The 26,945-nt window shown below is 46.0% G+C and overlaps 1 protein-coding gene across 4 annotated transcripts; it reads right to left on the bottom strand.

The window, feature by feature from the left end:
• Window positions 1–1,765: 1,765 nt before the first annotated feature.
• Window positions 1,766–24,594, bottom strand: Ywhaz (tyrosine 3-monooxygenase/tryptophan 5-monooxygenase activation protein zeta). Of its 4 annotated transcripts, none has more exons than XM_075961183.1 (7): window positions 24,264–24,594; window positions 23,567–23,763; window positions 20,858–21,162; window positions 6,451–6,574; window positions 5,683–5,846; window positions 5,501–5,596; window positions 1,766–3,739 (listed from the first exon to the last, which is right to left on the bottom strand). In XM_075961183.1, the coding sequence occupies exons 3-7, from the start codon at window positions 21,149–21,151 to the stop codon at window positions 3,680–3,682; spliced, it is 738 nt and encodes a 245-aa protein (XP_075817298.1). In that variant the 5' UTR covers window positions 21,152–21,162; window positions 23,567–23,763; window positions 24,264–24,594; the 3' UTR covers window positions 1,766–3,679. The 4 variants fall into 4 exon arrangements, with proteins under 4 accessions (XP_075817298.1, XP_075817300.1, XP_075817299.1 ...); XM_075961185.1 differs by having other exon boundaries at window positions 23,567–23,766; window positions 24,457–24,594; XM_075961184.1 differs by having other exon boundaries at window positions 24,457–24,594.
• Window positions 24,595–26,945: the final 2,351 nt, after the last annotated feature.

Below are 26,945 nucleotides of genomic sequence, written 5' to 3'. Positions count from 1 at the left end.
TACCTCTCCAGCCTCCGAGGTTTCGTTTAGTCCCTCTCCCCGCTGAAGATCATCAGAGCAATCCTATCTTCCAACAGGCATTTGGATGTCTAGGGATTCTGCTAACTCAGTCACAGTAGCTGAGAAGATAAACATGGCTGGTTCTCTGGCTTCTCACACACACCAGGTTTCTAGGAGGCAGACCAACCCGGGGATTCCTCCGAGTTGTAATTTAAATGTTTAAATTACTTACTTTGCCTGTGTACTTGTGGAGGTCAGAATACAAAACTCTCTCCTTCCACCAAGTGGATTCCAGGGGTAGAAATGGGGTCATCAGGCCTGGTGCTAAGCACCTTTATTACACATGCCATCGACAGCAATTCTTGTCCACTATCCACTCCGCTAGCGTTAACGTCGACATAAACCTGGCCCTGCTGACCACCAGCATCAGCTGGTCCCCACCAACACCGGCTGGAGTACCTGATGGGGACACTGACAAGACAACTAGAGTACTCAAACTGGGGTTTCGAGAAATGTTCTGAACCTGACTCAACCGTAAAGCATTTGTCTCCAGTATCACCGAGGGCGAGCTGTAAATATACTCAATTCTGTACCACACACTAGCTGCTCCAGTATGCTGGGTCAGGCAGTGAGGGACCCACAGGAACAGCCTTCCCAAAAGCTGGGTCCTCCAGCCCTCAACAGTTCTGGCTACGCCATTCTGAGTCACTTCCCCATGTAAAAGTCAGGGGAGGTGGCAACCACGCTCTCCAGACCAGCCTGCACCTGCGCAAAACCACACTTCCCACACCCAAGTGTGGGTCCCTGGCTAAGGCACCAACCTAACCCACATACTATTCCACACACTCACGGGACATTCCTGCCGCTGAATCCTTGCGTCAGCCTTCAGAGCCTGCACCATTTCCCAATCGCTGCCTTTCACTGTCCAGCAGGAGGACTAAGATGGCAAGCTTTCTCTGCTTTGTGAGACAAGTACTTGGCCTAGTCTCTCCTTCATTTTCTTACCTGAGCTCCCCCTTCTTGGTAGCACGAGGAAGAGCTGCCAACTGCAAAGGCCAGAGGTCAAACTTCCTTTTGCCACAGCCCAGACCTGCTGCTCCCCTTCAAACAGTACAACTCATGTTTCCAAAGGTGTAATTCCGGCACCACACACACACCAAACACTAACACTCCTTGGTTCAACAATTTCCTGGCTTTATGTTACATTAACAAAACAGACATGAAGCCTTGATTTGGGACAATTAGGGAAATAAGTTAAAAACAAATTTATTATTCAAATTCCAAGGGGTGGAAAATTTGAGGTTGCAAATCTTCATCTATTGGGCACTATTCATAAAAAACATCAATAGCTAGTAGCAGGTTAAGTATCACAATTTCATAATCACACTAGTTTAGCAGTGTCTAATGCATACGAAGAACCAACAGGCAAATGTGACCCGTCTCAGGGACCATCTGCAATTTACCGGAATGAGATGACATCCTGCTGTCCACAGCTTAATTCTCCTTGGCCTGGGAGCGGAGGCAAACTCAAAGTCAATGGGTTGTGGCTGAAGATGCATCCCGGGACCACAATGCAAGTGGTTTATTTCTCTTGAGAACACGCCCCCCACCCCCACCGCACTTTCATTTGAACGCAGTATTTGGGATAATTTGTCCAAAAGGGCTGGCATTTCCGAATGTAATCAGATCATAATGAAATAAAATGAAATAAGCCATAGAACAGTGCTTGGGATTTTTCTCCCCCTCATCATTGAGACTCACTGCCTCCCATCATCAATATTTATTGAGCATTTACAGTGTACTAGGCACAATAGAACATACAGAAAACATTGTCCCTGCTCTTGAGGAGCTTACATTCTAAAAGAAAAAAAATACACCTCTTTTAAAATGGCATTTTTGTTTGGTGTTTTCTGTAAAGTAGTGAGGAAATACTCGGTACGTGTGAGCTTTGGGTGTGACTTAGCCCCATCGTTACTGGAGGAGAGGAGGAGGGAGGGCTTTAAAGGGAGACGGGACAGACCATTCAGGGTGGGGTTTCCAGGGAGATAAACACAAGCTCAACCAAGGAGAGCTGGGCTGTAGGAAAGAGGATGAGGGGAGGCTGTGGGATGCAAGCAGAGGAAGCGGGGTATCTTAGACACTGAGTGGAGCCAGAGAGATCATGCGGCCTTTCCCCAAATACACGGCCAACAAGTCGGAATGGTGGGTGCCAAGACAGCCAACAGAAGTGATCCTGTGCACCTGACAGTAGAAATGAAGGACTGGACACCAGAGGCAGGCTGCAAGAGCATCAAGAAATTCTTAAAAACCAACAGCGATTTGGAAGCACAGAACTTAACAGTTAATGCTGCCCAGTGTCACAATGGGCCAAGAACATTGTGGCTTCTTAAATTAGAAAACGCCGTAGACCAAAGTTTCAAACGGAACACATTACCTTTGCCAATCAATCCCCACCCCCCCGCACCCAGAAAAAATAAAAAGTCCACTTCAATTTTGAAAGGGAGTAAGAAGGGGGAAAGTAAGGGAACATGGTCGAGAAAGGTAGTTACAGTAGCGTTTCTGTGGTTGTTGATAAATTTTGCATTCAAAATTGGTTAAAGCCCATTAGCTGCCAAGAGGGAACAAGGAGACAATTTCCTTTAGAAGTCTCAAAACCAAGACTAATTTACATGAAAAGCTGTAGAGAAAAGTAGTTGAAAAATCCATTCATAAAACTTTTATTCCACTTCCATGAACTTTAATACATGTGTTCTTAACAATTATGCTTGGGGTGCTCATGAGAATCTCCTAAGACACGAAAACAAAGCTAGCCGTCATCAGTCACTTCCCTGTTAACTATTTTTACAGCACATGCATGTTAGGCAAGTATCAAAAAAAGAAAAAAAAATCACAAAAGCAAAAAACAAAAAACTAAAAAAAAGTTAAATACATGGGATCTGTCTACCGCTGTGCTTCTCAGGCACCGAGCGGCCGACACGAGCAATTCATTACCGCAGCTTCACTTTTACATTTGTTCTTAGATTGCCTAAACATTTAAATACAAAGAAAATGTGTAGCAAAAATAATGAAAGCAAACAGCAGGTAACTTTACAAATAATGGAATGTGAACCGTTTCTGCCCTTATCAGAGTAAGCTGGGTCACACCTTTGTCCCAGAGCCACTTCTGGGGCTGTGGTCAAGAGTGCCCGTGCAGACACACGATCCCAAGGTGTATCCAAGGGACATTTGTCTGTACCACAGCCTCACAAGTGCTCCAAACCTTAAAGTACCCACAACGACTACACTCATAACTGGAACCCATTATCCCTTTTATTCCCCACCAGTACAAACCAGTATGTAGGCAGTTTTCTTTGCTTAGACATGGAAGCAGTTTTAACACTGGCCCTTCTGAAGCCACAATGTACCAAAAGTACTATGCCAAACATGTATAACTCGAGTAAAAATTCCACATCCCCACATTGGCCACCTCAGGATGAAAACGAGTAACTCCCTAAAGCTAACTGGCTCTACTCCCCTAATATTAAAACATAAAAACCACATGGGAAATATAGAAATTCAAATAGAAGTAACATAAACCTGTCGTAAATCGTAAACAAAAAACTATTTGTGGGACAGCATGGATGACAAACGGTCTACTGTGTAAATTTCAGAACGAGGCAGACAAAGGGTGGAAGGCCGGTTAATTTTCCCCTCCTTCTCCTGCTTCTGCTTCGTCTCCTTGGGTGTCCGATGTCCACAACTGGTAAGAGAAGGAAAGAGGATTTCAGCATTCTTCAGATCAAAAAAGAGAAACAAAAACCACACAAGCAAACAAAAAACCTTTCTTGCACAAGCGCCTCGGTCCTGGCATGTGGCTAGGCTCTACAGCTGGACTCACAGCACCTGTCTTCACTAGCGGCTATTCGCCAAGGGAAGAGGAAGAAAATCTCAGTCTTAGTCCCTAAACTACAGTCTTGCCAATCCCAATAACCTAGAGTGAAGCACCTACCCACAAGTGTCCCCTCGCCCCACAATCTCAAAGAGAAAAACAAATGTAAATCCCCAATTATTAATATTTTTTAAAAACCCAACCCTCTAAAGTCAATGGTTTTCAGTGTTTCCGGAAAGACTGTGATCGGAGACAGGAGAGATGCCTCAGGATGAAGCACACTTCTTGCTGCGGAGGCGGCCGACCGCCCACCTGATGGTGCACACTGCTGCACTACTCACAGCAGCTGCAATGGATCAAAGTGTTAGGTCAGGAGCTCCCCACAACTAGACGTAAGTTCAGTACCACCTCCCCACTTCAAAGTAAGAAAACCTGACAGTTACATGCTGCTCAGATTGGCCTAGCATTTGTGTTTCTCCCGCCTCAGCATCCCACTGATACTTGGCAAGGAAAAGGAAATTTTTTTTTAACAGTACTGAGGACTAAATTCAGGGCCACACACTCTTCCAAGGAGCGTCATCTCCATCTTCCAAACATTCTTATTATTAAAAATCAGTGAATGAATCATGATTCATTATTTTGCATATTTTCTTCCATTTGGGCTGGGGGTACAGCTCAGTGGTAAATTATTTTCCCAGGATGCATGAGGTTGTCCACCTCCAGCACACAGAGCAAGTCCTCAATGTTACAGTAGCCCTTATTTCTTTATTTCTGTCTTTTAATTTTGTAGAAAACTCCAACTGCATTTACTAAGTTTAGCCATCTGGCAGCAGACTGGAGCAGGAAGTGAGACTACAGAGGCAGGGCATGTCTCTAGACAAGCACTAGGCTATACAAAACCATTTCCACCCTTTCTCTGACACACACCTAAGCCTCGAAACTTCAAATGTAATACTATCTGAAGGGAAACCCAAGAAGTCAACTGTAAGGCACAAGCTTATATGAATCCCAATTTAAGTAATGAAAACCACAGAAATAAATTCTCAATTTGTATTAAGGATTGTTAATTTTTGTTTGGGGTAAGATAACGGCACCAGGCTCAACTTCAAACCTTCCACACAGGATGCAGTCACTCCAGCCTTCCCCAGGAAGAGCTTGGGAAGCAAGGGTATAGAACCTAAGCTTCCCAGCTCCTGCCGTGTAAACCAGTCAGCCACACAAACACATGAACTCAAGGAAAGAAAACCAACTTCAACACAAACAGCCCGTTTACTTTTGTTTTGTTTGAGACAAAATCTTGCTTTGTAGCCCCCAAGCAGGTGGTCATTATGTAGTCCACGCTAGCCTGCATCGTACAGTCCTCATTTCTCTACCCCAAGAACCCTGGATCCAGTTTACTTGTGTTGATTAAGCACACAACTCTGGCATGAAAAAGAAAATGGAAACAAGTGACTCATAAGAATACAAGTCCAACCCAAAATACTCAAAATACCAGTAATGTGTCTTCAGTAAGGTAGTTTTCTTCCTCGTGTGGTGTAAGGGACACTGTATTTAGTAATTTTAAAGGGTTGTAAGTATTTCTGAGTACAGAATCTCTGGCCACACACAGCACCAAGAGCCATCAATACTTACTGTCAAGTTGTCTCTCAGTAACTGCATTATTAGCGTGCTGTCTTTGTAGGACTCTTCACTTAATGTATCAAGTTCAGCAATGGCTTCATCAAAAGCCTGAAATTGCAACAACAAAGCACACTTCAGTAATCAAGCCACGAAGACAGCTCCATCTCCTTCCATATAACAGGTGAACTACGTACTGTTTTTGCAAGTGAGCAAGCTTTCTCTGGGGAGTTCAGGATCTCATAATAGAAGACAGAGAAGTTCAGGGCCAGACCCAGTCTGATAGGGTGTGTTGGCTGCATTTCCTTTTTGCTGATCTCAAACGCTTCTTGGTACGCTTGCTGTGACTGGTCCACAATTCCTGGGAAATCAAACAGTAAAATGCACTCTCAACACCCGGGCTCCATCTTCATCTCAGCCAAACCTTTCATTTAACATCATACGTGCCCCCTGAAAGATGAAATCTAACAACCTTAAGCAAATATTTAATTTAAAACAACAAATCAAAATGGTATCCTGGATCATACTAGCCACTGGCAACTGTTGAGAGAAAAGCAACTTAGAGTGTGGGTGACGGTAGAATGATGACTCCGAGATCAAGAGCAGTGACTGCTCTCTTCAGTGGACCTGGGTTCAATTCCCAACACCCTAATGACAGCTCCCAACTGTCTGTAACTCCAGCCCCAGGGAATGGGACTGCACTGCTCTGACCTCCAACAGCACTGGACACACACAAGCGAACACCCATATACCCTTTAATACTAATACTGAGGGATGGTGGAATCACATTATGTTGCACTTCTAGGATTTCCTCATTCTGATTCCTCATGTCACCTATGGTGTTTACCAATGTAGGCAGAAACTAAAGCAGAAGGAATGAGCTCTATACAATACTATTGCAGGGCTCTAGGCCGTCAAAAGGGAGAAGGTGGACTTCCCAGGGCAGGGTCCACACAGCCAGTTACCTTTCTTGTCATCGCCAGCAGCAACCTCAGCCAGGTAGCGGTAGTAGTCGCCCTTCATCTTCAAATAGAAGACTTTGCTTTCGGCTTGTGAAGCATTGGGGATCAAGAACTTTTCCAAAAGAGACTTCAGAAGGAAAACAAAACAAAACCAGAAATAGTAAGAAGATGACATTTACAAAGCAAAGTTAAGAATATTTCTTAATCAAACACTATAGATTAAGCTATAAAAGATTTCAAAACAAAAATCTTCATTTTTCTAATAATCCTGGCCAACCCCCACCCCCCACCAAGGGATAGGAGGATTGCCACGAGGCACATGGACCCCAAACCGAGACTGCCTCAGTTATAGACTACCATGACGTGTTTCCTCTGCCTCAACAGCGTGCTTTGTCCACGGAAAAGGAGAATGCAATTCCAAAATACACCAATGCAACTAAGAGCCAAAGTTCACTACTACACTGTATGTGGCATGACCAAATCTAGACTACAGCCATTTAACAAGACAGGCGCTGAAGAACTGGGAGTTAACAGAACACCTTCAACAGGGCAGCCTCGTTAAAACAGAAAGCACCAAGGCTGAGGTGGTCTGATGGAGGTAGCCTGGGCTACAGGAAACACTCCCCTGTCATCACCCAAACAGACCAGCTCAATTCCCTATGAGGACAATCTATAAGCAGACTAGTGGACAGTGAGTCCTCCTCCAGAATTCAAAAGGATAACTTGGGGTTTTGAGATTAAAAGTCAACATAGTCTTTTTCAAATCTAAACCCTGACTGTTAACACTCTGTTAACATGAGGTTAACACAAGAGGCAAGCAACTATCAAACCGACCAAAACCAATGGCATCTACTCAAGGGAGCTACAATAAAGACTCAACTATAGGTGGGCAAGGATAAGAACCAAGGATAAAGGGATGTTTAAAAGTGGCAAAGCAGGCAATTCGGTTTTTGAAAATGCGTGCGGGTGTGTGTGCACGCGCACACACACATAGGAACTTCTGTGAAATACAATGCAATCTCCTAAATTTTGCTAGCATACAATGTGCAATCAGAGTAATGAGAGCTGACTTCGAAGGCGGGTGGCGTGACTGCAAAGGCACAGGGATGTATACTATAGTGAAGCCCGAGTATCTGCAATTCACGTTTATGTCTCCAAACTGCTCTGCAATCATTAAGGAATTGTTGGAACACAAGATTAGTTTTCCCGGTTCTCATTTATCACCATAACAACAGCGTCTTCCTTGAAGTGATGGACTGACTCACTGCATTAACTGTCAGTGTCTATCCATCTGAATAACCACAGCTTGCCGTCTGAATAAAAGGAGGGTCCCACAGAAAAAAGCAGCTAGTCTGATGCACAAGTCGCACCCGTCTTTTCCAGACATAACCACGGTCCCAAACATCTGAGAGATACCTACAATTCACAACGGACAGCAGCAGGCACTGGGGCCTGGTGTCTGTGCACGCGGACAGACGCCTGCATTTCTCATTCCTCCTCACAGAAAACGCTGCCAATACCAGGGCTTTTCTATCTCCAAGAACGACACAATCTTTGTTAACTCAAGCCTCTGAGCGCAGTAAAGCGTACCACGGCCCTGGGATGTTCCCTCCTTGCTCTGCTGTCTGGTAAGCAGTTATTTTCTTAGACAGCAAAAGCTGGTGTCAAAATAGCAGTTCCCAGTACCCACGTGGTGGCTTAGTTACCTGTAACCTGAGTGTCAAGGGATTTGGCACCCTTCCTTGTCTGTCTTCAAGGACACCAGGAGTGTGCAAGGTGCACAAACGTATACAGACAAAACACCCACCCACATAAAACAGGCAGGCAACAATGACTGTCTGTCATGACAACACTGGACACATCAGCAAAAACGACTAACATGCGCCTGCACACGTGTCTTTCAAGATTTGCTCCCTTCACGGAGCATGAGCTACACTGCTCATCTTAAAGATCCAGCAACTGCATTTCCGTCCACCCCACCTCAGGACAGGAAACTATTACCTGTGCTAAGATACTTCAATACTAACACCACATTCTTCCTCAAGTTCATTTTATATGTGCTTACATTTTACCTGCAGTGTCTACTTCCAGAAGTCTTAGTTTAAGGAAAACAAGAAAATACACTCCCCTTGGCAACAAGGGACTAGACAACGTTACACTATAGAACACGACACATACACCAAGATTCAAGCCTAAAATAAACTAGAAAATACAGAAAAGAGCAGGCTGGGGTTTTCACATTCTCTCAGAGCAGGTACAATTATCATTTAACTTCTCACATACTATTTTCTAAGCTAGAACCTTGACACTGTCCACACTGGGACTGGAACTCATGGACTCGAGTGATTTTTGCCTCCACCTCAGTTACAACAATGGGCTCTAAACTCAACAACAAACCTACCATGCTGTCTGCATCTAAGACACTCAATATTATATTTTGACTGAATTACAATGTGTAATTTCAGCAGCTTAATTTAAATAAAAATGAGAACTTTAGAACAACTTTGAGTGGAGCAATTCTTACTACCTTAGCACCGTAGACTTATTTCTCACGTAATTATAAAATAAACTAAGCTCGCCATTTCACCATTTAACTCTTTAACAATTAACAGAGACCGAGGCTGACACCGCCAGATGACTAATGGATGTTTTCCCAGGAGAAAATTCCATGTCTCTGGAAACCCACAGGCTCAATTAAGACGACAAAGGGTTGGGTGTCAGAGTAAGCACAAACCAACATTTTCAGAAGCAGCAGCAATGTAGCAGACTAAGCTACTCCATTTGCACGATACTAGGAAAATTACTTTCTAGACCGAGAACAGCAGCAAAGGCCAGAGGTGGACAGTACGAGGCAGGAAAGCTTGTCAGAGCAGGAGAACCAGGTTTGGCTTTAACTATCACTAACTCACAATTATGACACAAGTCTGTGCCCCAATCTTCTTGTTGATTACAATATTAATGTCAAGTCTTTCTCATTTGATCCCAAGAACGTGTCTCTAATACACCAAATGTTCTCAATCTATCCCTAGCCCTCACATGTCCTTGAAATTCAAGAGCACTCCCCCTTCTTAAAAGCAAAAACACTTAGAACATAACAACTTTTAACAACAGTAATCACAAATTTTACCCTTAAAAAATCCAAAAGCATTGGACACTTTTAAAATTTACAAACAGATCAAGGTGTTAGCACAGCAACTGGACATCAGCATGTGCCTTCCAAGTCTGACTGCAACACCAACTCCTGTCCCAAACGAGCTACAAATGCAAACCAAATCCAGGAACAACCTGCAAAACGGGGATGGGACTATGCCAAAGCACCGAAGGCAGATTGAAAAATTGGCCCAATTTAAGGACAGTAAATGAAGTACATAAAATATGACCCTGAATAGAATTCTAGAACAATCTGGTAAGTATGATGGTTCAATCTGTTAAGTATAAATAAGATCTATAGAATAGTCTGTGGACAATTATTAGATTTCTGGTTAAAGATCATCGGAGAGGAGGCCCAGTGAGGTGGCTCACCCTCTAAGTGGCTGTTCTTCCAGAGAACCAAGGCTCCCACACGGTGGCTCACAACCATTTCTAACTCCAGTTTCTGGGGATGGCTTCAAGGATACCAGGTATGCATGTAGCGCACAGACATACAATTGAGCAAAACACTCATACTTTAAAGAAAAAAAAACAGGAGTTAAGAGGCTCATTGGATAAAGGCCTTTGTGGCAAGGCTGGCAGCATGATTCCCAGTCCTATGTCCTGTGTCCGTGTGCGCCTCACACAAAGGCGATCAGAAGCTTTCCTTTAAAAGAGAAACCCCTGAACGGAGTGAGAGCGTCTAGAAGATGGCGTAGCAGTGTGCTCTGCGCTTCCCTTCCAATACTGCTCTACACTTTGGGTTCATTTCCTCACTGAGCTCATTATTTCAGTATTCAGAACAGTAATGGTGGGTTTGTAAATAGGAGATTTGGGAGAGATGTTCTCACTTAGTCCTGAGAGGATTTCAGGGACTGGCCATGTGAAATTTAATGACCACAATGGTACTCCACCTAAAATGCCATTAACGAGAACAAGCCCTAAGCTAGGGTTGATGCTCGTTTCTATAACCCTAGAACTGGGGAGCAGAATGCCCCAAGTTTGAGGCCAGCCTGCATTTTGCTATGAATTATACCTTATTTCAAAAACAAAAACTGAATGCGTAAGTACCAACACTTAAGAGACGGGAGCACCAGGATTTCAAGGCCAGTGTGGGCTACACAAGACTTTAATCTTATATATAATTAACACAACACCAAAAAAAAAAAACCTCAAAAAATCCCCAAAGCTAATAAACTAAAACTTAAATGTAGCTAAACTAACTTTACTAAAATATCCTCTGAACAGACAGTCTGATTTCCAAGCACAGCACAAGCTCACATCTCTAGTCTTAGTCTGTAGACCTGCAGGACTTCCATTATTTCTAGCTCTCTTAAAATTTGAAATAAAAAGCTAAGCCATAAATGCATTGTAACAGATCACTGTTTTTGAATTTAGTCTCCTACTCCCCCTTGTGGCCAAAGTGGCTTCAGCTCCCCTCTGAACTGTAACCTCCACAGCTTCCACCTAATAACTAGCGAGGAGCACAAAAGTGTTAGAGGATAGCTGGTGCCAGGAGCTAATTTTAATGGGCCTCACAGCTCCTCGGATGATACGCTCTCTACCCACCGATCAGTATCTGGCTTCCTACGGTAAACTCCAAGTGTTGTATCAGGAGGGTCTCAAGCAGTTGCCTGCCTTTAAAAGCCTGATGTGCAGGAATGAAGAGACCAAAGGTTTTGACCATGAACTTACAATGCACTTTCAGACAATAAGCACCACAGCAAACTTATTTAAGCAAAAAGGAGATTTGATAAAGTAATCCCCTGGGTTGAGAAAAGGTAAAAGGTCACCCTAAAATAACACAAAACTAATTCCTATCAAAAATAACCAAGGTATCTCATATAAGGCTTAACAGAATACATTTTATATGGTTTTTAATGGGGGGGGGGGCGCTGAGGGAATAGGGCATTTTAAATCAGGTTCAGGAACTATTGCCTCTGGGTAAACAATGGAGGAACCACTGTCTTAGCCACCCTGTGGCAGCTCCACACTTCAGCAACTTGAAGCACTGGACCACAGGCATGCCATGTGGTCTCCATGCCGACACAGCAGGGCAGCGACAGGCTTCCTTCCAGCACCGCCACAAGTGTTTGTCTCATATATTTCCTTCTACAGTTTTACTTTCAAAGCCAAGATCTGAATCACATACAGCCCAAATTGACCTCAAATTGGTTATCTTCCTGCTTGGGGTACTGGGATTATAGGAATGGTACCTAACATAAGGTTTTTATTTATTTATTTTTCCTTGAGACAGCCTCTCTAGTCTTGAACGAGCTATGTAGTGCAAGGTGTTCTTCAACTTCCAGTCCTAAGATGAGCGCTAGGACTACAGGCACACACCACTGGCGAGTCTTTCTCTGTCCCACCAGCCAGCTCATAATAATGACACAGAGACCCACTATGACAGCTTGGCCTATGGCTTGTTCCCAGTTCTCTCTCTCCAAGAAGCCAGCCTCTGCCTCCTGCCTAGCTATTGGCCGTTTAGCATTTTTTACAATAAATACGGCAATGCATTTTCATGCAGCGCACAAATATCCCACACGGCACCACCGTATCAATTAGGCTGTGCTGAGGATAAACCAGGTCCCTATGCACGCTACACGAGCCCCTCCCCTCACCCAGTGAGTGGCACCCCAGTCATCAGGGCAGCAGGGCTCCCTATCAACTCCTTCAAAGCATGCTGGAGCAGCTCCCTGCCTTACTCACATCCTCTCCACTTTGTCCAGACAAGCCAAGCCTTTTTCCAGGATGCAGGGTTTACACAATGGGTCAATAAATATTAACTGTAGGTCAGTTAAATCTGCATAACCTGTCCCAATTTAGTCAGCCCTTATCATAGAAATGTATACAGAATCACAGAAGTTAAGGCAGAATTGCAGATTATTATCCTCGTGCTAGGTTAAAGAACCAGCTCTGGTGGTGACCCTCAGGTGAGAACTACGGACAGCTGGAGGAAACACCATTCCTACAAGGAGCACGATTCTGATAAATACAGCAAGCTTAAACACAACCACGTTGCTCATCTCAACTGTCAATTCTACCGTCGCATGAACAATTCCAGGAGCCTCAATCCGAGCCTCTGTGTGACATGTGCCCCACTTATGTCGCTGTAAACTCAGCATCCATGTTTATTAGTATTTTTAATTTACTTTTTTGAATATAGATGTTCTACCTGCATGTTTGTCTGTGCCCCACGTGTACACTTGATGCCAACAGTGGCTAGAAAAAGGTTTCAGAACCCCTGGGACTGGAATTACAGACAGCTCTGAGCCACCATGAAGGAAACAGTAAAGAAACCCAAAGGAACATGGTGAGAGCAGCCAATGGCTCTCCACCACTGAGCCATCTCCCAGCTCAAAGTCTTTCTCGCAAAAGCAGTGTTACTTAGAACGGCCTAGGAAGCTAAGCCTGAGGAGCTACTCAACACCTATCCCTCCTCCTGGACCCCCAAGATTTCTGACCGTTTTCCCAAAGTCTATCTCCGGGTGTCTGTGGTGTGGATGGTAGGGAATCAGAGTAAGGAACCAGAGGCTCTCAGGCTACGCAGCCGAGAACTGCAATCCTGGCCTCAGGAGCAGTGACAACTGAAGCTAACAAGGTTGTATGGAGTTTTGGCAAAGATGAACAAATGTGCAGAAGGAAAAGCTTTGTAACCATTACGGTAAGAAATGTACTTAACAGTACTGAGAACAGACAATCAAAGTCTCAAGTCCAAGTCAATGACGAGCCATAGCAGTAAATGGGTCTTGTCAGTGGCCAGAGAGAGAGAGAGAGAGAGAGACAGAGACACAGAAGGCTCAGTGGCCAAGGGGACCTGGCTTCCAGTCCCAGTACCCACATGGCAACCCACAACTGGAGTACATAACTCCAGTCCCAAGGGATCCAACACTCTCTTCTTGACTCTGATCAGACACACATAGGGTACAGAGGTAGACTGGAAAAACACCCATACACATAAAATAATAAAAATCTTAAAAAAAAAAAGATCTATTTTGTTTTTGTCCATTAAGCTCAGACAAGGATGGGGTACAGTGTACACAAGCTTTTAAGCGGCAGCTGCAGACTCCAAGGTCAATCAGAGACAGCCAGGCTTGGCTGAAAAAAACAATCTATGATGTTAGGGTCAGTTGAGACGGCTCTAAGCACTAGAGGCCAAGCTTGATCATGTGACTTTAAGGGAGAACAAACTATTCCAGTTGTCCTGACTCCCTAAAGTATTACTGCAACACACACACAAACTGAGATTGAAAATGTAATAAAATTCTGACAATGCAGCAAATTTACAACTTAGCAACATCATCCTCTGTGTGTAAGAGGGCAGCCCAGCAGAACGTCCTATAGGAACCAGTGTGGCTGGTTTAAGGTGGCAGGAGCAAGCCAGCAGCGGAGGACTAGCAGCAGGAGGACTGGGAGCCTGGCTTCAAGCAGACAGCTGTCCTAAGACCCCTCTCTGCAAACACGAGCTCTGTTTACCCTTAACTGGAAACTGTCATAGTACAGAAAGGCTACAGGGAAGAAGATGGAAGACACAGTAGGATCCCAAGCATCTTAAGAGAAACAAGAAGCTTACTATAATTTGACATTAGAACACTCTTAACTTTGACTCTAATACCAGACATTTCAGCATAAATATGCCCCAAATCATCTCTTTTCTAGAACTAAAATGTATGATATTCAGTACTGTCAATAACACAAAGGCCTAGCTATATTCTAACTATGCTCTCTATGTGCTAACCACTCAAAACATTAGAATATGTACTATGTTCATGACGAAAAAAATCCTGTCTCTTTCATAGGTTAAAGATGCCCCAGCAGTCAAATCTAGTTCTGCATAAGTAACATGAGTATATAAATTATTACTAAAGTGCAGAAGGAGAAAATAAAAAATGTTATCAACTCGACACAAACAGATCATCTGAGGGACCCTCAACTAAGAAAATGTCTTTGTTAAGGCTGGGCTGTAGGCAAGCTTGTAGGGCATTTTTCTGATTAGTGATGGATGGGGGAGGGTCCAGTTTATTGTGCGTGGTACTATCCCTGGGCTGGTGATTGGGTTCTATAAGAAAGCCAGTGAGCAGGCCAGGAAGCAGCTCCCTCCATGGCCTCTGCATCAGCTCCCGCACCAGGTTCCTGCCATGGTTCCTGTGCGTAAGCCAAGCACCCTTCCCTCTGTAAGTTCTTCTGGTCATGGTGTTTCATCCTAGCAACAGTAACCTTAACTAGGGCAGAAACTGATACCGGAACAAGGATATTTCTGTGACAGACCTGACCGGGTTGTTTTGGGAGAACTGCAGAAGGACTTTGGAACTCTTAAAGAGAAACGCTACCAGTGTTCAAAGCTGGGTGAGATGGGAGCGGGGAAGAAAACAGTTGAGAGAGATGTAGATGGTGGAGGCCTGGCTTGTAAGGGTCCAGCGTTACATCAAGAATACTGGGGGCACTGTACGTTGCTATTGTAAATTAAAATTGTGTGGTTCAGGTCAGCTGTGGTAACAAGAGACCAGCAGCATCACTGGGTGGAATAACTAGGGCCCTCAGAAGCTGTGCTCCAGAGGCAGTCCTTGAGGCAGGACCAGGTGGCTGCCGAATCCAGCAGTTTAAGAGTCACCTAGGTGGTACTGACTTTGAAAGAACCACGGAGAGCAGCTGAGGCTTGGCATAATGAGAAGCCTTTGGTGAAGGGGCAGCCTCAGCAGCAGTTTAAGGGGTCATGTAGAGAAGCTGAGGCAGAGAGCGTGAGGAGCCCAGGAGAGGTGCAAGTGCAGTCCAACTGTAGCAGCCCCCAGTGCTCTGGAGATGTCAGCACCACAGAATAACCACCAAGGGCGGCAACAGGAGACAGGCTGTGTGTGCATGAGAGGGTGGAGCCACCTCGGGGAGTCCCAGAGATGGTGAGTGAATCCTAGGTGTTAGGCACTGCCTTATTTATACTTCGGGGTTGGTTTTGTGACTGTGCTCTGGCCCTTCCTTCTTAAAAGAAATTCAACTTTTTTTTTTTTTTTTTTTTTACTTTATAGGAACCCACAGTTAAAATTACAGATTCTGGAATTTTACAAAGATTTCAGATTTTAAAAGACTGAATTTTAAAGATGGTGGGACTTTAAAAACTTGAAATGTTTATGATGCAATGCTGCTATTCACGTGATCACAAAGGAAGGGTACAGCTCAACAATGATTGTCTCAAGCTGACAAGGGACCAACTGTCCCAACTAGTTTTATATAAACTTCTCATAAGCTAAATGCCACTTTAAGACCCAGCGGGAGCGCATTTTCTTAATTAGTGGTTGACAGGGGAGGGCCCAGCCCATTCTGGGTGGTGGTATCCAGGCTGGTGATTCTAGGGTCTATAAGCAGTGGTTCTCAGTCTGTGGGCCGTGACCCCTTGGGCAAAGGGCCCCTTCACAACAGTTGCTTAAGACCACTGGAAAACACAAATATTTGCATTCTGATTCATAGTGGTGGCAAAATTACCGTTCTGAAGTAGTAACAGAATGGGTGGAGGTCACTGTAACATGAAACATGAGGGGTGCAGCGTGTGGAAGGTCGAGAACACTGTTCTCTAAGACAGTAAGACAGTAGTAGGCTGAGCAAGTCAGTGATCAGCTTCTGCCTCCAGCGCAAGTCTTCAAATAAAGCCTTTCTTTCTTCCCTTTGTTGCTCTGGTGATGGTGGACACACCTCTAGACATTCCTGTGAAACTGTTTTCAGGTTTAAACTGAACAGGGAAGACCTACATCAATGTGGGCAGCATCGCCATCCCATGAGGGCCAGACTAGCAGCTTTGCTCGCCTGCCTCCATAGTGGACCACACCCTTAAATGGCTAAGCTCCAAAACCCTGCTTTCCTTCCACCATAATGGACCACACCCTTAAATGGTTGAGCCCCAATAACCCTCCTTTCCTGCCCCAAAGTTGCAATGAGAAAACAGTTTCTTTACATTTCCCTTTGTTGGGGGGGGGGTTCTTGAGAATGGATTTCATTATGGAGCCTGGGCTGCTCAGTCTGCCTGACTCCCCAAGTCCCAAATTTCTTTATAAGACAACTCTTGTCACATTTTTGCCTACTTCCCACAGGCAAAGCTTGTGTCATTTTGTTTTCCACGACCTCTGACATCCTCAATCCTACATAACATTATGTCTTTCAAGATTTGATCAGTGCCCACTTCTCTTCCTAGTTCCTTCTCTGGGAGAAATTATCGAAAGGGGTTTTGTTTGTACAAAATGAGAAGTTCTTCACTTCATCTGTCACTAATTTGGCATTACTTAATTGGTTACATTGTTTTCATCACAAACATCAATGCTGGCTTACCAACTACTCCACTGCCCCTTGGTTTTTAAAAGCAATCACAAACTTACCAAGAACGAACCCAGTACTTACTGCTAAATTCCTGTCAGTCACGCCATTATACTTGCCATGATTACTAAACAGTAAGTACCTAATGAAAGACAAGTATGGCAAGATGTTCGTGGACAACTAAAGAATTAGAAAAAAAAAATGACATTCTGAACTGACAGCTTATCAAAAATTTAAGTTCTCAGTTTTAACTATCTTATTATAGAAGATACAATTTATGAAGATGGGACCTGTAAGAAAACTATTTCTGAACTGAGCTATGCAGGAAAAGCAAAGGTTTGGATCCCATTTGAAAACCAGGCAACTGGACATCTGTCTGCTTTACTTGAAAAGCAAACGGTTAAAGCCAACTATGACCACACAATTGGACTATCAGCTACCAGTTAGGAAGCAGCTGTGGTGCCACTTCCAACAGACACGCTGATCATGTACGGCAATGATAAACTGACCATGCTTAAGGAAAAACCCTAACACAGCTTATTTCCAACCTCAATTCAAACGCATAAGCTAGGAAGAAAGAGAATGTGTTCTAAGGGTTGGCTCACTGTTTCAGAAGTCAACCTTCTTCAGACTGTGGCTTCTAGGGCTGTATTCCACATTCTGACTCTCACCTGAATTTGCTCCCCCACCCACTGCTGTGCTTTCCCAAGCGTCCTCTGCACACATCCACACTGCCTGTTTCACAGATGACCCTAACCTCTTCGTGCTGCTTACGAAGAAGGAACAGGTAGGTAACGTGCTGTTCTGGTCAAGTCACTGGTTGTTCAAACCAGCACCACCTTCCCACTCTTTCCCTTCACCCCATCTTCTCTTTACCTCAGACTCCGATCTATGAAAAACCCCTCACTGAATGCTATCCCTTAAGAAAACTGACTCAATCCCCTAGGAAGGCGCTTCCAAATTACTCCACTACTTCTTCCTGGGAAGCACCTACACCATCACCTCTTAGCTCTTCCGAATGTTACAACACCAAGCCACAAATAAGTCATAGAAATACTATCTAGAAAGCAGTAAAGATGGGTTCCAACCATTGTAAAAATTCTTGAGTCCTTAATTTCAAAAGGTGTCACCTAGAGATTTTCAGCTAAAAACCAAGACTACATAGCAAGTTTTAAAGTCCAAGACACACACTGACATGAAGCTGCCTGGTTTTATCTTGTTTTCCTCCACTAATTAATAAATAGTAATTCTGAAGGCTAGAGATAAAAACAGCCCCACTATTCCTATGAATTGAATTAAGTTTTCTTAAAAGGACTCAAGGTCCCATACTGTTAAATTGTTAAAAGAACTTAGGTTTTTCTACATCACAACACATCCTAAAGTCTGAATGACTCTCTAGTATAGTAACTCATTTATTCTGGCTACACAAACTGCCCTAGCTGGAGCTCTAGCTTACTTATCTCTAGTGTGGGGTCCTCTCACCAAGAGTTTGGACTAAGCATCTAAAAAGAAAGGAATATACCAGATTCAATACTGCATGCAGATTCCACTTAATAGTACAAGAAAGAAAAGGTTGGAGTACATCCTATGTGAGGAAAACACCAGTGTTTGACAGAGACACTGACGACTAATTCTGTGTGCGGTAACACATCCCCTCCCGTGGTTCACATGAAGTGTCTGACAGTGCACACGGTCAGAACAGGTGGCTGACAGCTAGAAAGGCTTCTCCTCAGCTAACACGAGGCAGGTGATGAGCAGCACGTAAGCTGTGCTCAGCACTGACGCTACCCACCAGCCAGTAGTAGGAATCAGCAACATTAGTGGCTCACCTTTCTCAGAGAGAAACCACACCCATGACTCATAAAGCACAATGGTGTACTTATTTTTCCTGAGAGAAGTATCAGCTATATATTACTCTATTTTACTAGAAAGGAGGAAGGAATTATATGAAAATTATTTCTAAGAAGGCATCACCTCTCTCTAACACCTAGAAGTCCACTTTTAATGGAGGTATTTCCTGAGCCTTCTCCAACTGAAACACCAGCAGCACTGCTGACCTCCTGTCCTCGTCCCCAGAAACTGTTAAACAATATTTGAGCATGTGCGTTACAACCAGAGCTCAAGTTTACTAGAAGTAAAAGCTTGTTTATAATTCTCTGAGCCACTTATGTGAAGAAATTAAGCTCTCAAGGTAAAATTTCATTTAGGCCTTGTGAAAGCTCGCACCCTCCCAAAGGAGGCACACTCTTGGCATAGCCCTGAGGAGGCGTTTACAGATAACTGACCCGCCCCGCCCCAGAGGACACAGTGGAAGTTGCTAGTCTTTCCTTAGGAAAAGACTAGAGAATTTGAGAAGTTATCTATTTCCGGCTGAGGAAAATATTGGAACACCTACCTGAAGTCTCAAACAAGCTCACAGAACATAAATGTAGCATGTCCCTTTTATCCTTAAAATGTTTTTCTTTAGGAGAAATTTCATCTGTTAAATATACCCTTTGAGTGGCTGGAGAGATGGCTCAGTGGTTAAGAGCACTGGCTGCTCTTCCAGAGGTCCTGAGTTCAATTCCCAGCAACCACATGGTGGTTCACAACCATCTGTAATGAGATCTGGTGCCCTCCTCTGGCGTGCGGGCATACATGGAGGCAGAATGTTGCACATATAATAAATAAATAAATCTTTAAATATATATATATATACCCTTTGAAACCGAAGTAGAAACCAGTACTTGGGAGGAAAAAAAACCCACAAGGACTTAATAATAAACCCAGTGATATATAAATTAGCAAGGAAAGCAGAAACAAACCCAACAGTTTTTACTATGAAATAGATGTTTTTCCATATTCTAAATGCTCTTAATTTCCTAATTTTAATATATATAAATTGTTTGCCTTCAATATTGCACTTCACAACTTTGGAAAAGTAGCAGTTATGAAATCCCCTGAACAAATAAAAATGGACCCAAAGAAAAAGCTACTTAAGACTGTGATTTCATAGCCTTTTCTTTTGTTTCTTCTTTTTCTTTTCTTTTTTTTTGTTTTGTTTTTGTTTTTCAAGACAGGGTTTCTCTGTGGTTTTGGAGCCTGTCCTGGAACTAGCTCATGTAGACCAGGCTGGTCTCAAACTCACAGAGATCCACCTGCCTCTGCCTCCCAAGTGCTGGGATTAAAGGCGTGCGCCACCACCGCCCGGCTCTTTTGTTTTTTTAAGACAGGGTTTCTCTGTGACAGTCCTGGCTATCCTGGAACTCACTGAGATCCACCAGCCTGTACCCCAAGTATGGGGTTAAAGCACCACCACTGCATGGTGTCACACTTTTTTTTTAATCTTAAAATGGATTCAATCTTTATTTTTTTAAAAAGTACAATTTAGGAATCAAGCTTTTCTGTCAATGAAGACTGTCTTAAAGGAATCCTAGCTGCCAGCTATTAAGCATTTAGGAGACTCAGACAGCAGGACCTGCATGAGGTTTAAAGCTAAACCTTATCCTGGGTCAGAAAATGGGTCCTGCCCCAGAAATTTAATTGGTTCGTTTTCTATTAGATTATCTCAATTTTCTGAATCAAAGAAAGAAGAACATTACTTTAAAATAGGAAATATACACAAATGCAATGTTCAATTCCCTTAGCTCGAGCAGTTTTTCAACACAGTAGGTTCCACACACTTAGACATAACTGCCTTGCATTGTTTGTCAATGACTTAACATAAAGGCAGGTGAGCACCTGCAAACTGGCTTTCTGCACAGCCTGTCTGTGAGTCTACCACACTCCTTACATACAACGAGGATGTAATTCCTGTGCTCACCACACACACGTGACTATTAGCACCTCACTACAGGAACACAAACCACGAGTGGAATAGTTTGTCTCATCTTACAGAAATCTACAACCTACCCACGTGGGCAATCTCTAATTTGCAACAGCCAATCTCTAAAGGTGTGTGCGTGTACTCGAGTTCGTTACAGAAGCTAAAGCAAAGGTTTCTCACCAGCACATCATTGCAGATGTCCCTCAGCTCCGTCTCGATCTTCTCTCTGTACTCCCGGGCCATCTGCTGCTTTTTCTCAGCACCTTCCGTCTTCTGCTCAATACTCGAGACGACCCTCCAAGATGACCTGCGGGCCCCTACAACATTTTTGTAAGCAACAGAGAGAAGATTCCTCTCCTCGTTGGATAGCTCGGCTCCCTGCTCAGTCACAGACTTCATGCAGGCTGCCATGTCATCGTATCGCTCAGCCTGCTCGGCCAGCTTGGCCTTCTGCACCAGCTCATTTTTATCCATAACTGGATATTCTGCAAAGGGAAGAAAAGGATATTCAGAAATTACTATTAGAGAAGCTCGTTGTACCTATTCTAAAAATGTATACAAGTATCTCAAAAGTCTAGCGATGTTGAAAGATCCCCTCCAAATCAACCCCAAAATGAGCACACTCTGCATATTAACAGTAGGTTAGTAAAGCTCTTCACAAGATCCCAGCTTCAGGTAAGATCGAAACCTATGGGCACATGAGCGGCTCAAAAACCACCCTTAGCCTAGGGCAGTGCTGTCCCTGCCATGTAGTCAATAAATTTATTTTCTTAAAAACAAATTAAACAACAAAAAAGGACACCCCCCCATTTTCCTTGGTTAAAAGTTCAACTTGATCCCAATACCACTAAACACTCTTCTCCCTCCCCCCCTCTCTCTCGGACACACCAGACCTAAGATACCTATAAAGACCATTAGTTTCTAGAATTATGAGTCGTGTCACCGTGATGTAATTCAGTTATTTTGCTCTTATCAGGAGTGATTAAAGTTTACTTAGCATTTGCCCCAACCCCAATTTACTACACTTATAACATTTACCAGGTATCATAGAATAAAAATTATCAAGAAAATGACTAATTGCCGCTTAAGATCTCTTGAATATAAAACCATAGGGATCACCAACTCCAAGACCAAATCCATTTATTTGGATTTATATGGCATTCATTATATGCACTTATGTAGCAAACTCCCATAACGGATTGCTACTGTAAGTGAGCATGAATAAACAGCTAAGACACGGGAGGATCAGTGTCATTAATGCAGTCAGAGGTAGAATCCCTTCATTTCTAGCAGTCACGATTTATTAGCTGTTTCTACATTTCCTCAGTTAATTTTCTTTCACTCGTTTTAAAATTACCTAGATTTCAGTTTATTTCTGCTCATTTTTTTCTTGAACGATGTCAAATCAGTGATCCCACAAAATAAATTTTAATGAACGTTACAAGCTGAATGCACTGCTAAAGTCCGCAGAAGTCCCTGACACCCACCGTGGCGATCATAACATCCTTCCCTTCACCTTTCCAAAAAGCAACTCCTTCTTTTGGTTATCAATGAGAAGTAGCCTCAACTGAAACAAGCGTTGGGCTAAGGTAAATTAGAGACGCGGCACTTTCAGAGCACTAACTATTTAAAGTTTGGTAACCCACACTTCTCCCGGGATCTGGAAATCTAACATCAGACATGGTCTCTGGCTAAAGCGGCTTCCAATAGAAAAAATGATGTAAGCCCAGGACAAACGTTCCCCGGCCGAGCTCCCCGTATAAGGGGAAGTGGATTAGGTTTCTCACAGGAAAACGGGTGCTGCCGGGCCTCGCCCCTCGACTGCGGGACTGCTTGCCGCACCCACTTAACCCTTGGCTGCCCGCGGCCGGCGGGTGGGGCGAACCGAAAGCGCCGGTCCCCGCGCCCGCGCCCTCCGCCGCCACCTCCCCTCCTTGGCTCCGCCCAGCCCGGCGCCTCCGCGCTAGTCCCCGGCTCTCTTTGTCATGGCGGAACTGTGTCAAGGAGTCCAACCTCCTCCGATTGCGAACCCCCCCCTCGAGCAGAGGGAGGGGAGGAGCGGTCCGCGCGCCCGCCCCATCGGATGAAGGGGGGTGGGGGGGAGAAGAGCCGATCGCCCTTCCCTGGGGGCCCCCCCGATGCCAGCGGCGCCCGCACAAGCGGAACCGCGGCCGACACACCCCGCTCCCTTCCCGGGGTCCCCCCCACCGCCGGGATCCGCCCGGCCGCAGCCCCCCGACAGCTGCCGGAGGGGGAGGGGCGGGGTCTGCCCCACCCAGACGGGCGCAGCCCCCAACCGGGCCGCAGCTCTCCCGAGGATGCTCGCCTCCCACCCACCCATCCCGGGGTACCCCGCGTCCCTCCCCCACCGCGTTCCCGGACCCGACGGAGAGTCCTTTTCTGGGCACGGTGGCCGGGTCCCGGGTCACCGGCGGGCGAGCCCCACCCGAGAGCCTCGCGCGCTACCTGGCTGCTACCGCCCGCGCGGTGGGGGAAGGGGCGGCGGGGAGGGGGCGCCGCCGCGGGTGGGTGCGAGCGGGAGGGCGAGCGAGCGGGCGGCCTCACCTGCGCCACGGCCCCGAGTCCCAGTCGCGGGCGGAAGCAGGATGCCCCGGGCGGGGGCGGACTGTGGTCGCTCTCGCTCCGGGGAGGGGGGAATCTCACGCGTGGGCGCCTCCTCCGCCACCCCTCCCCACTACCCCGGGGATCAGGATGGGGCGACGGTGAGCAGCCCCCCACAAGGCAGAAGGAAGAGGCCGGGGGCGGCAGAGGGAACCTGCCCGGGGCCCGGAGACGAGCCGCCGCCCGGATCCTCCACCAGGGCGCCCCGTGTCAGGTCGGCGGGCGAGCGGCGGATGGGAGCGGAGGCCAGCTCGGGAGGCTCCTCACCTGTGTCCGGAATGGGTGGCGGCACACGGACCCGGCTCGGCAGTCTCTGGGCGGCGGCGGTGGTGGTGGCGGCGGCGAGGCTGAGACTCTGTCCCTGATCTGGCTGCTCACAGGCTACAGCGGCTCCGCAGACACGGGGTTTCCTCCAATCACTAGCCCCGGCAGCAGGGGCACCACACGCACGATGACGTCAAACGCTGCTATGGCAACCGTTGATTGGTGCCCACAGCTCCCCGGCCCCAGCGCAACCGCCGCTCCCCGGCGCGCGCCCGCCCCGCCCCGCTCGCCCTCCCGCCCGCCCGCGCCCGAGGCGAGCGGAGGGGAGCGCGTCCCCGAGCCGAGCCGCGCTCCCGACCCTGCCTTTCACTGCCCCGCGTGCTCGGCTCGCTCCCCGCCGCCCCCGCGAGCGAGCCGCCCGCCCGTCCGTCCTCCCTCCCTCCCCGCCCCTGCGGCCCGCGGAAGGAAGCCTCTCCCCGCCCCCACCGCTCCTGGCAGGCACATCCGGGACCTTCGCATCTCCCCACCCTCCCCCACCCTCTCCCTCCTCCTGGCCGCCCTTCTCTCCGCGGTTGGAATGGCTGCGGGGCCGGGGGACTGCGGCTCTGCGGCCAGGGCTTTGTGATCAGGGCCCCCGGGAGCGGGACGAGCGGCTCCTCCGCTATCTTCCCCGGGCTCGCCCGCCCACCGCTCGCTTTACCTGCTGAGCTGCAGGAAGCGGCCTTAGACCTTTTAAGGCTGGGGAAAGCGCGAGGCTGAAAAGACTGCCCTGCCCTTCGCAGTGGCGAGCTCGGCGTCCCGCACCGTGGCAGCCGCGGGGAACAATGGTGGTCTCCGGAAGGAGCGGGGAAAGGCTGGGCTTGGCGGGTTGGACGTGATGGTGCGAGCCTGACCTGGGGCGAGGACTCAGCGAGCGAGCTGCTCCCCGTCCCTTTCAGGTCCTGGAAGCCACGTTCCGGAGAGTGTCTGTTCCTAGGGCCCCAGCTGGCAGTGGGAGTGGGTCGCTCGCTGGAGGAGGAGCGGGGGCGCCTGGGCCCGGAAGAGGGGGAAGGAAAAGGGCGGAAATTGCAGGTGCCTGAACCCGCAAGGTCTCCACCCAGTAGACGGAAGTTGAAGGGGATGCCTTCTTAAAATGAAATATTTGCCCTTGCGCCCTTTTAAATGTGCCCCTCTGAGCTGAAATACCTTTACTGAGTGCCTGCTGGGGGCCTCCACTACTGGGGGAAAATCTTAGAAATGCAGCCCAGAGCTCTCTAGAAGATTCCATGGCAAGCTATTCTTTCCCTAACTCGGTATGTTGGATACATTGTCTGATCCACAAGCTTATCCTACAAATCATAATTCCCCGGAAGTGACAGAGCAAGAGTTGCCCGTGACCAGGTCAGTTTAGTGTCGTCCCCCACCCCTGAGTTTCCACATCAGTAGATTCCTAGCAGTGCTAAACAGATGAGCAAAGTAACGCAGGTTTTTATCTCCAAGCTCCTGAAGTCGACTTACTTTGGCTGTCATGTGGATGCTTTCAGGGAGTGACTCATTTAGAATGACGAATATTTCAAAAGCTTGCAGGCTTCCAGTTCTGTAGTAGGCGCTCAAAATTTGACAGAAAGTACTAGGTTAAATCTTTTGTAAAATGGCAGTGGCTGTTAATGTCTGTAATGCATGTCTATATGGAATATACACCCCAGGGGAAATTAAGAGATTTCTGTCTGCATAGATGGAAGGAAGGCTTGCTTTGGGAAGTAGCTAGTTTAGGCTTTTGCTACGTGCAAGTAGAGAAAACGCGAGACAGATGCTGCTCACTGAAGCCGCCTCTCCTGTTGACACAGTTGGGTCCCTATCTAGACTCTTGGAGTGAGCTGTGGCCTACTGCTAGCTAGTGGGACACAAAGTGAAGCCCTCTGCTTGTGGGCCTGGACCATAAATCTTTCCGACCGGGATCATGGAGCAGGCCAAGGCATTTGAGGATGGCTGGTTCATCCTGTATTTTAGATGGGCTCAGTCGCTAGAGTTTTGCTCACCATACCTGAAGCCCTGGGTTGGATTTCCAGTGCCACATAGCAATGGTTGTGGTGACACATTCATGCTCATCACTCGGGAGGTGGAGAAAAGAGAATTGTAGTTGAACATTTTTGTCAGGACTCCGCAATAATGGCATGGAGATTTATTATTGTGAAAGCTTGTCCGATAGCTTAGATTGGTTTCATACGAGCCCTTATAACGTAAACTAACTCAGATAGTTTCATCTCCGTTCTTCTCATGGCTTGGTTACCGTTACTCTGTTCTGTCCATCCTGCTTCCTCTGGGCCTCCTGGTGTCTCAGCACAACTTCACAGCGTCCTCTGTGTCTGGAATTCTTGCTTAGCTAGTGGCTGCTAAGCTTTTTATTAAAGTATTCAAAGTGACAAATCTTCACAGTCTACAAAAAGATTATTACACAACAGAGGATCGAAAATTCAAGGTCACCTCCAGCTAGATCACATTCTATATTTTAAAAAAGAGAGAGAGAGGGCTGGAGAGATGGCTCAGTGGTTAAGAGCATTGCCTGCTCTTCCAAAGGTCATGAGTTCAATTCCCGGCAACCACATGGTGGCTCACAACCATCTGTAACGAGGTCTGCTGTCCTCTTCTGGTCTGCAAACACACACAGATTGAATATTGTATACATAATAAATAAATAAAAAAAAGAGAGAGAGAGAAAGAAAAAATGGGAAATAGTAAAAGAGGAAGAAAAAAAAACAATGAAATACCTAGATAGCAGCGTATGCTTTTAATCCCAGGACTCAGGAGACAGAAGCAGGTAGTTCTCTGTGAGTTTGAAGCCAATCTGGTCTACATATTGAATTCTAGATCAACCAGGAGGACTACATAATGAGATGCTGTCTCAAAAAAGAATGAGAAACTAAACTTATTTTGGTAAGATCAGCTATCCATTGACGACAGAATGACCTCAGAACAGGGCTATTTCCTTAATACACATGGTTCTAATGCTCACACTTCACACTCTGTTCTAATGCTCACACTTCACACTCTGTATAATGCTCACACTTCACACTCTGTTCTAATGCTCACACTTCACACTCTGTTCTAATGCTCACACTTCACACTCTGTTCTAATGCTCACAAAAATTACACTGTTCTAATGCTCACACTTCACACTCTGTTCTAATGTTCACACTTCACACTGTTCTAATGCTCACACTTCACACTCTATTCTAATGCTCACACTTCACGCTGTTCTAATTCTCACACTTCACACTCTGTTCTAATGCTCACACTCCACACTCTATTCTAATGCTCACACTTCACACTCTGTTCTAATGCTCACACTCCACACACTATTCTAATGCTCACACTTCACACTGTTCTAATGCTCACACTTCAC

Source organism: Microtus pennsylvanicus, chromosome 2 (genome assembly GCF_037038515.1).
Source record: "Microtus pennsylvanicus isolate mMicPen1 chromosome 2, mMicPen1.hap1, whole genome shotgun sequence".
Classification (NCBI taxonomy): Eukaryota; Metazoa; Chordata; class Mammalia; order Rodentia; family Cricetidae; genus Microtus; species Microtus pennsylvanicus.
The sequence above is the reverse complement of the archived record's forward strand: the minus strand, read 5'-3'. Positions and strand labels throughout refer to the sequence as shown.